We start from the raw sequence: 13,874 nt of genomic DNA, 5'->3' as shown, positions 1-13,874 counted from the left end.
TTTTAAATTTACAACATACCTACAAGACCTCATCTTCAGAATGGGCCCAGTAGTGATAAGCCTTTCCAAGAACATTTTTCAGTGGTGCCATTCAGTATGAGCAAGATAGGTTTCTTTTGTTTTTTGTTTTTGTTTTTTTTACTTTCCACTATAAACTGAAGTATAATAAAGTTCTCTTTACTTCCTTTTTTGGGAGGAGGGGAGCTAGGTTGATTTCAGGGAAGAGATCTCATTTAGAAAGACACTGGTTTCATTCAACTCTATTGCAGGAGATACATTTTCTGCACTCATTTCCACTTTACATTCACTGACTATTAAGTAAGCAATTGGCACCTGGCTGTCAGTTAGGCCCAGATTTACAAATGAGACTCAGTGCTGTGCCTGGTCTGCATTTGAATTATACCCACAGTGCCTTGCATATGGTAGGAACTCGGTATTAGTGACTGAACTGAGACAATAGAAATTAAATTCCTACTATGGATGAGACACCAAGTATCTGATTGTATTTGCAGCCATTCTTAGTTTTTGAGGCTTGAAAGTGTGTGACACTTTGTATCAACCCTGGGATACAATTCTAAATTCTTTTAACAATGAAAGGGATCATATACTACAATGATCATATACCACATCCTTTCCTTAAGGATGAGCCAGGATGGGTTATAGGATTTTGATGTGTTTAAAACATTTTAAGTTTAACATGAAGTTTTAACAGGAAATTTGAAACAAACTGGTTTTAGGGTTGCTGTTGAATGTACCTCCTTCCCTTATGGATGCTTTCACTTCGTTTGCATTTACATATCTTTGGGTTGCAAAGGTGGGTTTTCTCAGTGGCTTCTGTGCTGGTTTGTTGCCTCAGCATATGAATCACAAAGGCAGGAGGGAAAGTTCAAGGATAAGTAGGCTTTTTCAATCCTTTACATTCCCGGGAAACAAAAATCACTCATTCTTTAAACTCTATTTTAGGTAAACTGTTTTGTAGGGGTTTGCTTTGGTTTTTCACAATGGGTTATCTAGGCAGCTGTTTTCTATTCAAACACTTCCCTCCGTGTCACCCATAGGATAAGGCTGGCCTCTGGGTAAACCTGTTTACCAGTCTTAATTATGGACAGCTTGTCTTCTAGGGGGCTATCCAATTTTTAACTAGTCCCATTGAATTCACTGCAGTCTGATTTTGCAAAGCAACCCTCCGCCCTCCCCTGATCTCCTGGTCGGTGGCGTCGGGTCTAACAGAACAGCGGCTCTACTGCAGAGGGCAGTTCAGCTCTTTGTCTGAGCTTTTTATTGAGAAAACAGAATTTCCCCGTAACAAAGGAAAGCAGCAGGAGCTCAGGGGCGGAAGAGGCAGGAGCTGTGTTGAAGTCTGCGTAGAAGCTGTGTTTGTATTCTGGGGACCACAGGCACATACGTCCTCACACACAGGTTGGAGTCTCCAGATTCGGTCCCTTTGTGTGTGGGGCGTGAGGGAGTGGGTAAACACTTCCAGACTGGGGCTGGGGGAGGCACAAAATCAACCCACTTAGAGCCCACTTTTCAAAACCCACGATCGAGCCATAGCATTAACTAGTCTCCTGCAAGCTATAACATAAAGACAGTAACACCTACAGATGGACAATAATTTGGTTTAGGAAGTTTAAATTATACAGGGTGTGCTGCGCAATATTATACATTTCTATCGCCTGTGATTTCCCCGTTTGTGATTCCTTTTGTCCGATGAGGTAAAAATAGATGTATAGACTTTAAAATTGACAGTTAAAAAACAAATCTTGGGCTTCTCTGGTGGCACAGTGGATAAGAATCCGCCTGCCAATGCAGTGGACACGGTGGGGTTCGAGCCCTGGTCCGGGAAGATCTCACATGCCGCGGAGCAGCTAAGCCTGTGCGCCACAACTCCTGAGCCTGCACTCTAGAGCCTGCGAGCCATGACTACTGAGCCCACGTGCCACAACTACTGAAGCCATTGCATCTAGAGCCTGTGCTCTGCAATAAGAGAAGCCTGCACACCGCAACAGAGTAGCCCCCACTTGCTGCAACTAGAGAAAGCCCGGGCGCAGCAACAAGGACCCAACGCAGCCAAAAATAAATAAATACATTTATTTTTTTAAAAAATCTCTGTTCCATATGTGCTTAAAGAATGTCGCAGTGCTCTATACCCTTCCAGAAATATCAGTAGTTTTGAAGACGTGCTATCACTGTAGGTTAAGATTGATAAGGCAGGATGTGATTATTCTTTTAAAAGGGGTTTTGAATGTTCAGATATAATGCTACTTGATTGTGCTTAAACCATTATTGTGATTCACCATGTGTCGGTCTGCTAGGGCTGCCGCAACAAAACACAGTGGACTGGCTGACTTAAACAACAGAGTTTTATTTTCTCCCGGCTCTGGAGGCCAGAAGTCCAGGGTCAAGGCGTCAGAAGAGCTGGTTTCTCCTGAGGCCTCTCTCCTTGGCTTGCAGATGGCCACCTTCTCGCTATGTCCTCACACGGCCTTTCATCTGTGTGCAGGCATCTCTGGTGTTCTCTGTGTGTCCAAATTTCCTTCTCTTATAAGGCCATCAGTCAGATTGGATCAGGGCCCCGAAGAGCCTCATTTCAACTTAATGACCTCTTTAAAGACCCCCATCTTTCAATACAGTCACATTCTGGGGTGCTGGGGTCTAGGACTTCAACATATGAATTTTGGGGTCACAATGCAGCCCTTAACACCCAAAAGAAACATTATTTTACCTTAAAAAAAATAATAGATGGGGTAAATGAGTGGGTCTAGAAATTGTCTTGAGCAGCCTGGCCCCATTTTCACCCAGCACCTTGGTAAATGGGTGTGATATAGTGAGAAGAAACACAGGCTTTGGAGCCTGGGTTCAAATCTAGTACCACAACCTAGGGCAAGACACTTAATGATGCCAAAGCGGTCCCTCAGTACCTGCCGGCCGCTGCTGTTAGTTGTGATTAGTCACCCTGCACACACCCAACTGAATGAATTTCTGTAGCATCATGTCCTCTGAGATTGCTGTTGGCCTTTACACTGCAAGCCTCCAAGAGGAGCTTGATGATTGGTAAATACTTCTGGTAATAGTCCTCATGAGTCCGTGCAGTTCTGCTGCCTTGGGCTCTTTGCTGCCTCAGTGTTCCTCAGATCCCCCCACTTCTTCACCAACACCCAGCTCCGTCCGCCATCCTCGCTCTTGGGGCCGCAGCTACAGGCTCTCCCTGGACCCCCAGCGTTGGCTTTTTCCTGACTCACGTGAGTTTCCCACTGTGACTTACTTTACATAAACCTAAATCTGATTCTGACCCTCTGCCACCCTCCTACCCCTGGCTTTTGTTATGGGTTGAATTGTGCCCCCCACCCCCCGCCACCAAGATGTGTTCAAGTCCTAAGCCCTGTTTATTTGGGAAGGGGGGGGCCCTTGCAGATGTCATTCAGATGTAAGTCAAGATGAGGTTATACTGGAATAGGGCGGACCCTTAATCTACTATGACTGGTGTCCTTGTAAGAGAGAGCAGAGACACGGACACACAGCGGGGAGAGGGCCACGTGAAGACAGAGGCAGAGATTCGAGTGCTGCAGCCGCAGAGCAAGGTACACCAAGGATGGCCAGCCACGGTCGGAAGATGAGAGAAGCGTGGAAGTTTTCCTCTGAGCCTCCAGTGGGAACCAGCCTTGCTGCTGCTAATTTCTGCCTCCAGAACTATGGCGGAATACATTTCTGTTGTCTCTAAGCCCCCAGCTTGTGGTCCTTTGTTACCGCAGCCCTAGGAAACTCAGGCACTTGCAGACCCCGCACTGGCCTCCCACTTCTCTTGGGGCAAAGACTAAACGGGACCCAACTCCTCTCGGGGTTCCCTGTGTAGCCTGGTCTCCCCTGCCCTCTGCGCTCAGCGACGCCATAGCTGCTCAACCAAACGTAGCAGGCTTCCTCTAGGCCAGGGACCCTGCCCCTTGCTGCTCTACCTGGGACGCTTGCTCCACTGCAGCCCCTTTACCGGGTGATCCCCATTCCGGTCTCTGCTGGAAGGCCCTTTATAGGACAGGCTTCCTGACACTCAACCAGGTGCCGTCCTCAGACTCACCTTCCTCCAGAGCCCCGGCCCCTTCGAGTGACACATTTACTAATGAGGGCATTTGACTCCCATCCAGGGCTCAGGAGGCAGGGGTCTGAATGGTTTGCCCACCATTGTATCTGTAGCTGCCGACATGGTGCCTGGGATGCAGTCATTACCTAAAGGAATGAGGGAGGGAGAATTTGATTAGTGTAAAGTGGAATGATAGTATTGCTACAGAAGAAAGGTGTCATACAAGAAAGTGCTATATTTGTTTAAAATACAGAATCGTCATTGTTTCCTCACATGCACGTGTGGTTGGACTTTGCCACTCAGCCCTAGTGGATGCAGGTGTGTGAGAAGGAGGGCGAGTCAGGGTTTCACAGTAAAACCAGCCCAGCTTCCTAACTTTCCAGTTTTCTCTGTTGAGTTCTTTAGTCAATATCCTGCTGTCACACTTTAGTGTTACCATCTGCTTGTCACCTCCCTTCCCTCGAAATCTTTTCTTACAGGACAGGGCACTAAAGCACCAGCAAGCTCGGCCCAGCCTCTGTAGGGGTTTAGCTGAAGTTCTGGTAGGGGCTTGTTTTTTAATACCATTATCTTTTGCTTTCATTTAGAAGGTATGATAGGCATCCCAGCTCTGAACAAAGAAGTCTGGCAGCTGATGGCCAATTTTTCTCTCTCTTTTCAGGTTCACTACAATGTGGGCAAAAACCTGGCTGATAAAGGCAATCAGACAGCTGCCATTAGATATTACCGGGAAGCTGTGAGGTACTGCAAGCGTCCTGTCTCACGGAAGAAATGCCGTCTTTACAGTACACGTGTCTTATTTTAACTTTCTAGCGTTAAAAACCTGTCCCCGTGAGGACCCCAACTTTAAGATAAATTTGCCAACTCCTGAGAGTTTAGTGAAGACTACAGGCTTGGTTTCTCTCTCCACTTTCAGATTAAATCCGAAGTACGTTCATGCCATGAATAATCTGGGAAATATCTTAAAAGAAAGGAATGAGCTCCAGGAAGCAGAGGAGCTGCTGTCTTTGGCTGTACAGATACAGTAAGCGTTGTTTCAGAATCACGCTCATGGCATGGAAATGCGCTCCGGCGTTCTGGGAGCTCAGCCTTTCTTTTCCTTGTTTATCTTCCAGGCCAGACTTCGCCGCCGCGTGGATGAATTTAGGCATCGTGCAGAACAGCCTGAAACGGTTCCAGGCTGCCGAGCAAAGTTACCGGACAGCGATCAAGCACAGGAGGAGATACCCAGATTGTTACTACAACCTCGGGCGTTTGGTAAGCACGTGGTGCCCTGTGGCTGCGGAAGAAAAGCTTGGTTTTGTTTCCTTCTTTATAATAAAGTGAGAAGAGCAACACCCATTCTAACCCTCTACATCTTATGAAGTTCTTTCACATACTTTTATCTCAGTTGAAGGTAGCTATTTGATTTCCTCCTATGTAGTTTTTTTAGCTCTAATTAGAGACCAAGCCAACTTGAATTAGCCAAGTTTAAGAGATCATAAAGGCAACAGGTTAAACTAAGGAATAAATTACAATTTTTAAAGTTCCTTTGTGCCCTGTAAAACAGTATTCCAAGGGGTTACTTCCTGATAAACATTGGTCTTTCTGTTTTTAAAACACCAATTGAATAAAAACTGAAATTTAAAAAAAGCAAACCCATAATGTGACTTCTGAGCTTTCCTCTTCTGCCGCCTCAAGGGACTGTTCCTGCACTTTTACAGGTAACTATCCCCCCGTAAAAGAAAGCTCAGGAGCCCACAAAAGGGCTTTGAGATTATTCAATGGAAATAGAACATAATGTGTTCCGTAGAGACTTTCTCTTTTTGGTTGCTAACAGGATATTTATAAAGCTGTTATTGCTCTTGACTTTTTTTTTAAATATAGTTTCTTTCTTCAAATAAATAATACAACAGTAGCTCACACAGTAAGTTCAATAATCTTGAAATCTGAAAGCATGGGGCTTCCCTGGTGGCACAGTGGTTAAGAATCCACCTGCCGGTGCAGGGGACACGGGTTCAAGCCCTGGTCTGGGAAGATCCGACATGCTGCAGAGCAACTAACCCCGTGTGCCACAACTACTGAGCCCACGTGCCACAACTACTGAAGCCCATGCGCCTAGAGCCCACGCTCCGCAACAAGAGAAGCCACCGCAGTGAGAAGCCTGCGCACTGCAACGAAGAGTAGCCCCGCTCGCCGCAACTAGAGAAAGCCCGTGGGCAGCAACAGAGACCCAACACAGCCAAAAATAAAATTAATTAATTAATTAAAAAAAAAAAATCTGAAAGCATATATTGCTAATGATAATGAAATAGATTTTGTCATCATTTCTGAAAGGCCTCCATGAGGATGCACAGCTTAATTATTAAAGCTCTTGCTTTCCTTAATAAAGAAAATAAGCGCACACCCAAAAAATGGTAGTTCTGTGAGGTGATGGAGGTGGTAACGAGAAGAACAGAGTTTATTAACGTGTGCAGCGGGCAGACAAGTGGGGTAACTCAAAGGGATGGTTAGAACTTGGGCTTATGTAGCATCTTAGCAGAGAACTATACATTTGTAGAGAAACGACAAGACAAAGAAAGAGGTTTCCGGCTTCCAAGCTGACGAACTGTGGGAAGGTAAATATATGGGGGAAACCTCACATATATAATGAAGTGAGGTGTGTTTGTGTAGGTTCGTCTTCTCCATAGCCATAAAACTTCCCCAGGAGGGGAGGCCGTCCTCCTTTCTCAGAAGTTTCTGCTTTTAGTCAGATCAGGGAAGCTCCAGGAAAGCTGCTTTCTGCATCTGTTGACTCTTAAATGCCTTCAGTGCGATCATCTTTATGCCAAAATGGTATATTTGGGGTGGCATATTCGGGTCCTCTATCTTGTTTTCTTGGAGTAGGGGAGAGACAGTAAAACTCCACTGTAATAATGTCAGTAGAGACCAGAAAATCCAGTCACACACAGAGCAGGGTGGGTCCTTGCAAAGTTAATGAAGTGAGAATGGGATCTGGGAACAAATTGGGTATTATCCAAATACTTGCATTGGTGGTTATTGCAGGGATTACTGTTTCTATTTACTGTGTCTACACGAGGATTTGCGTGACATATTATACTTGAGATCCACACGAATTCTTCTTTCATTCTTTTTTTTTTTTCTTTTTTGGAGGCAGCTCTTTTTTCAGGGTATTGTTTGTGAAGTGAGTGTATCTGCCTGGAGCCCTCAGTTATACTTTAAAGCTCTAATACTTAGCGGTCTTCTTCCTTCCCCCAGTAACTGCCTGTCACTGCAATTCCTTGGGGTTTGGAAAATTGAGAATTAATGCTAAATGAGCCAAGTTACGTCCAAAGAAAGGAAGGTAGAATGCAAAATAGAGGATTTTAACATGTGCTCCAGGCCCTGGAACTCATCCCCACTCTCACTTAGAAGATCATCTGTAGTATTGACTATATTGAGACCTTGTACTGTTCTCTGTGTACTGTTTACTAATTATGCTACTGTGAAGTAATCTTTCTGTGTTCCCTTCTGCCAACTGTTCTTGCTTATTTAAAGATTTTGCTCTCCTTTGTTGTTTAATTGTCCAGCTTTTGCCTGCTTGACAGCTTAAAAGCATTAAGAGCTTAATCTTTAACAGCTCAACCAGTATATTTTTATATCGGCAAATAATAGGAACTTAATAACTGAGGAGTTTCTTTTTTGAAAAGATCTTCCTTAGTCACTCTTCAGTAGTGGGAGACAGAAATGTGTTTTGATTTCTGGATACAGGAAAGAAGGGGCTATAATGAACTTCTCTTGTGACGTAGGAAATTGGGAAGAGCTGGATTATTTGGGGCACATTACTGACATTAGAAAATTATGGTAATAGTGACTGGAGACAGTTCATTTTGCAAGGACTAATTGCATCAGGCAGGATCCATTCAGGAAAACCAAAATCATGCTAAGTATGTTTTTTTAAAATAATCTCTCTCTTTTTTTTTTAATACTTATTTATTTATTTTGGTTGCACTGGGTCTTAGTTGTGGCATGCGGGATCTTTAGTTGCGGCATGCAAATTCTTAGTTGCAGCATGCATGCATGCGGGATCTAGTTCCCCAACCAGTGATCGAACCCCGGCCCCCTGAATTGGGAGCACAGAGTCTTACCCACTGGACCACCAGGAACTCCCCATGCTAAGTATTTTAAATAGACAAGATTCAGTACAAGGAATGGGTTAGACAGTTGTTGGAAGAACACACATGGAAAGGTGACATTAACTCAGAGAGTAAAAGGAAACCCTGTAGGGTTAGGGGAACAAATGGAACGAAGTGATGCCACCAGAATTTAAAAGAGCTCAGAGAAGGCACCACATCTCAGGAGCTACCATCACCTCAAGGCTGAGATTGTGACGGAAGGACCACAGTCCAGCCCTGGGACTGTGGAGGGAGGGGACATGGCCACTGTAGAGACACTGCCAAGGACAAGGAAGGAGAGAGCAAGAATGCGGGGAAAGTGCTACTCCCTCTTCTAACTATCTGATCATCACCTGTGACTTCTATTGGCAGAGAGACTTAACAGGGGGCCAAGTAGCAAAGCACCATGGGAAATGTAGTTTGCAGAGCATAGAAGGATGAGCATAGGACTAATAGGTAAATAACATGCTTATTACCCGTCCACTTTCAGAATGGGTAGTTCTTGCTAAATCACCATTTTTCTCTGTTTCCCTTAAAGTGCTTGTTCACTTTGTATAGATGGTATAAAAGGTAAAGTTCAAGGCAAAATAGGAGTAAGTGTTACCGGGTTCAGGCTGGTGTTGTTCTTCAATAAATAGTAATGAAAAATAATAATAAATAATAAAATATGTAAAGAATGTTTTTGTTGTGTAAACGAAGTTATGTTGGTTTTCCTGGGTGCCTTTGAAACAATGTCACCACAGATCGTGTCCACGTGACTCAAATACCTGTCACTTGCTGGAGGGAACTGGCTGAGAAATCAATGGAACATCAAATATAAAGAGACAATTAAATGTTGGTATAATTAGGCATCCTAAATTATTTTAAGTCTTTGAACTTTACATATTTCCTCATTTAAGGGCTAAAATATTGTAACTTGAGTTTCTGAGTCTCATGGGAAATTCCGACATCTTTAGCAAATGGATATTCACAAATGTTTCCGTAATTCCTAATTCCTTAAACCTTTCTTTTTCTTGCGTACTGTGCCACCTGTTTGCTGTGTGTGGGGTCATGGGGCAAGTCACAATGTTTCTGTTGTCTAATGAAAAGACAAGACTTGACAGTAAATAAGGAAATAGCCTTAAACTCTGATAAATTGTAATCGTGTGTACTTTTTTGCAGAGTTAAGGGAGCCGTGTTCATTCAGATGAGATGTGCATTTGAACTGAGTTAAAGAGGGCAAGAGGGTCACCTGTTAAACAATCCATCACTTTCCCCCTCTGCGTGCTTTTATTGACTATGCAGATTGACAGCCAGCCATTTCATATTCTGTTATCGATGTTAACATTCCCTCTCAAAAGAAAGCAGCAGATCATTCTCTCCTTCCTGAAGGAGGCAAACAGGCTCCAAATTGCCAAAGAGGTTTACATTTACTGCTTAAGACTTTTCCAACCAGTTCATAAAGTATGTCTGATAGACTCACAGTTTTATAGGAAGCTTAGATGTAGGCAGGAAGACCATTCTTCACAAGGTGAATTTGGCCCATAGAGCTTTTAATCACATTAAATATTTTGTTGACCATTTTAAATAATATCTTATCAAAGATAGCCTATGTGAAATCTTTCTGGAAAAATACTAAGGATTAGGTTTTTTCCTTAACCTCTCTTCAGTAGTCTGAAACATGCTTTGATACCTGGAATCACTAAATTACGGGTTGTAGTTAAAAGGTTGTAGGCTCAGGAGCTAGGCCACCTGGTCCCAGGCCCTGCTCTCCCATTTCTAGATATGGCATTTTGGGCACATGACTTCCTTTCTCTGTGCCTCAGTTATTTACTTCATCTGTAAAACGGGGATAGTTCTCTCCTTCACTGAGATTGTTGGGAGGGCTAAATGAGTTAATATGAAAAATTAGAAGCTCGATAAATACAAGTTCTGTTCGGTTTGGTTGGGGGTTTGGTTTGGTTATATCTTGGAGAAAGAAAGCAAAAAAAAGAACTGGAATATTGACTGGGGGTGTCCCTGCTTTGTGTTCAGTATGCAGATCTCAATCGTCACGTGGACGCGCTGAACGCCTGGAGGAATGCTACCGTGCTGAAGCCAGAGCACAGCCTGGCCTGGAACAACATGATCATCCTTCTTGATAACACAGGTGTGGAGAAGCGATTCAGTCAGTCCACGGTGTAGTGCCGTTGGATAATTAGGAAACAGATGCTTGCGCTTTTTTTTTTCCCTAGTGTGCATTAGAGTTGTTTTTTTTTTAAATAAATATGGGGTTCAATATTTTACATGACAAATCTGTGTGTACTTCTAGAGTATGGAGTTTCCTTTGACATGTTGCAATATGCATGTTTGGGAAGGTGACACTTCACGTAGAGTTGGTGTTGAGTAACGGGGGCAGGTGTGCACTAGCATCTCATTTCTCCTGAAGCCTGTCATCTGGCAATGGCCATCACCTAGCATGCTGGAGGTACCTGGAAGTAAGTAAGAATGGCCTCTGGGCTTATGAAATGGATGGTGCTAGGTCCATGCTCTAAAGTTCATGGACGGTACTCAAAGGAGGTGCTCTCAAACCTACACTCAAAGATTCTTATTTTCGATATAATGGTAATAAATTTGGTGACCTGGTTTCTTAGCCCGAGCGAGACTCAATCAATTAGAAGTTTCTCTGTTCCCCTACTTTTAAAAATCCAGCCATCCCATAGGAAATGATAGTTTTCATTTGTCAGAATTTAAAGCTAGTAAGCCATCTACTCAGTGTGAAGGGAGATATGCATCTTCTTCCTAATGAAAGTGTAGAATGTGAGCTTCAATACTATAAATATTCAGTTAGTAAACTGTTGCTGTGATATTCTTATTCTGCAGACTTGTTTTCTCTGATTTGGGTATAACTGGTATCTGGGGGAAATTAAAATTAGATTTTACATGCTTTGACAGAATTTAATCAAAAGCTGTTGGTATGTTATGTCAGAATTGTGCTGGACTGCAGTGGCTTTGCAACTGATAGGTCGTGTGTGTGTGTTGAGTGTTGTGTATGTGTGTGTGTGTATTACATGTTCTACATTGATCTTCTTAAGTGGTTTATTCATAATCATTGTACATAATGCACATAAGCCCTGTTAATTAGAGAGAGAGACTAAAATACTAGTACAATGCGAACATGTTTTTTAAGTTTTCCATTTTTCACTCACAGGTAATTTAGCCCAAGCCGAAGCTGTTGGAAGAGAGGCACTGGAATTAATACCTAATGACCACTCTCTGATGTTCTCCTTGGCAAACGTGCTGGGAAAGTCTCAGAAATACAAGGTGTGTGAACTGCAGGCCGTGATTTCTTGCAGTGAATGCCAGCATCTGACAGGAGCCATCAATGTAACGTCTGCCCAGTTAAATTCAGAATTAGGCCCAACCAGTGGTAGCTGCGTACCGGTGTGGCTCGGTCAGTTTGCTTTGAGAAGTTGCCCAAGAGATGAATTTGTGGACTCAGACTCCACGTGCTTTCTGGTCAGAATTCACCAGCATCGCTCAAACGTGGGAGGGGAGGAGAAGCCAAAAAAATCCTAGCAGATGCCCCAGCTCCTGGCATGGAGCTGTGATTCTGTCCCTGGCGCTGGGGCTCGTCCTCTTCTGCCCAAAAGGAGTACCAGCCCGTGGAGAATATAGGATGGGTTCTCGCTGCTTCCAAGTTTTTCCTCACCTACGGGAAGTTACAGGTCATCTGCAAAGCCCTAGAAGTTTATGACCAACGAAAACCACAGGATATTGCATCAGGCCTCTAACTAACTGGGGTCCCAGGGTGGGCCAGGAGTAGACCGTGAATCAGAAGGCACGTAACTCCCTGGATGCTGAAGGGGACTCTGTTCCTAATAGCACTGATCTCAGATTTTAGTTTGTGTATCAGAACCACCGAGGGAGCCTGTGAGAATACAGAGGCCCGTATTTCTCCACGTGGCTCCGTTGGGGAAGGTCAGGGAGCATGCATTCTAACCAGCATCCCGGCTTCCTAGCACAGATGTTACAGAAAACACACTTTTAGAAGCAGTGTCTTCGTCCTTCCATGAGAGAAATATTTCCTTTTTGAATCAGGGGCCATATCTGATTTTGATCACACTCAGCCTAATAGTAGTGATTAATTCATACTTCTCCTGTTCGGCTCATTAGATATCATTATCAGCATAATTTTCTATAACAATACAGTAGTAAGATGTCTCATGCATTTCTATCCTTTTTGAATTGAATAATCAGGGAGTTTAATAGCATCAGAGTACATTTTTGAATTTCTAGATTTTGCCCCCAGATAACCTTTTGAGGGGGTTCGTTTTATTTTTTACAGACCTACTACTTGTGTAGAGGGGAGGGAGGTGAGGTGTGTGGGTTCCTTTCTAATGACTTTCCAGCCATCTGTCAGCCTGGGACGGGGGGGAGTGTCCAGTGACCATCCTTGAGATGCAGCTTATGTGATCATGTGCTGATTTTTCTATCATCCCACAGCTTCTAAACTGGAATTCCTAGTAAGGTGACGGAACCTGGGGTTAATTTGGGTTCCAGTTCACAGTGGTGTTTTGTGTGTTTTTTTTCCCAGATAAAGTAGAAAATACTCCATAAAGCAGAATGGAGAAATGGGTTTCCTGTTTCTCTACACATTTTGCATCCTAACTGTCTAGGCCAGGGTGTTGAGCCTAAGGTAAGGAAACAGAGGGTGAAATCTGAAATAAGGAACTTAACTTTGGGCACTGGGCGGGGACGCTTGGATGAAGAGGTGACGTGGTGGTGACTTGCAGGGGTGGAGCAAGCAGACCTTCCAGCTGGGCCACCGTGCCCATCAGGACAGGTGTCTGCAGTCTGTGCAACTCCCTTTCCACCTAGGCATTTGCTGTTTTAGATGATCACTAACTCTTGGTCAGTGTCCTTAGTGAGCCTGGAGGCTCCTTGAGGTCAGAGTCTTAAGTCCCATTTCTGTGTCTCCTTTGCTGCTCCACCCCTCCCCAACCACTGGGCATTTTGTAAGTGCCCAGTGCACCACTGTGAAATGATGGAACCCGTCCCACATTCGGTTCCGGAACGTTCAGGCTTCTGGAATCTCTTTTGAGACTTTGATGTGAGCATTCTCATTACATCCAGGTGATTATGGGGCACCTTTTTATCCGAGCAGCCCTTTTACCCAAGAGCCATCACTTAACCACTCCTCAGTTTATTCTTCTGTGAAATGGAGATGGTGCTCAGAAAGAAATGCACAAGAAGGTAATTTATAACTGAAACATTGTATACATGTATACATACACAGCAATAATTTTAATCTAGTGATTATTTAATGAAACTCTAAGGATCATTAAAATCCATTAGCATTTATAATGCCTATTGCCATTTAATTTCCAAAAGTGATGTTTTTCAGTGGTGAACATTGCCTCTCGTGCTGCTTCTCTCTCTGCATCACCTGTTCCACGGGCCCTGTAGTTTAAGAGCAGATTACGTTTAGAGAGCAGTTTCCCCAACTCCAGACATTTATGTCATACCCTTGCAAATTTTTTTTTTTTGGCCACATCTAGATACTACTTATTATTCACTTGATATATTTCTTTAAATAGATTTTAAACACAAATGGTAATTAAAGTGGAAACATGCTATCTTTACTAGAAATATAAGGTAACTGAAAATAGAATAATTTTACTAAATCTCAGGTAGGTACTATTACT

General features: G+C 43.5%; 1 protein-coding gene across 4 annotated transcripts in view; it reads left to right on the top strand.

Moving 5' to 3' along the window:
* Nucleotides 1–13,874, top strand: part of TMTC4 (transmembrane O-mannosyltransferase targeting cadherins 4) — a 61,421-nt gene that overhangs the window by 41,903 nt on the left and 5,644 nt on the right. For all 4 annotated transcript variants that reach the window (XM_068526360.1, XM_068526359.1, XM_068526357.1 and 1 more), the window contains 5 exons: nucleotides 4,737–4,816; nucleotides 4,992–5,099; nucleotides 5,191–5,332; nucleotides 10,222–10,336; nucleotides 11,378–11,490. In XM_068526360.1, the coding sequence (XP_068382461.1) occupies nucleotides 4,737–4,816; nucleotides 4,992–5,099; nucleotides 5,191–5,332; nucleotides 10,222–10,336; nucleotides 11,378–11,490 (558 nt within the window). The remainder of the gene's footprint in view (nucleotides 1–4,736; nucleotides 4,817–4,991; nucleotides 5,100–5,190; nucleotides 5,333–10,221; nucleotides 10,337–11,377; nucleotides 11,491–13,874) is intronic.

This window comes from Eschrichtius robustus, chromosome 18 (assembly GCF_028021215.1).
Source record: "Eschrichtius robustus isolate mEscRob2 chromosome 18, mEscRob2.pri, whole genome shotgun sequence".
Classification (NCBI taxonomy): Eukaryota; Metazoa; Chordata; class Mammalia; order Artiodactyla; family Eschrichtiidae; genus Eschrichtius; species Eschrichtius robustus.
Note: the sequence above shows the minus strand (reverse complement) of the source record. Positions and strands in the feature narration are given on the sequence as shown.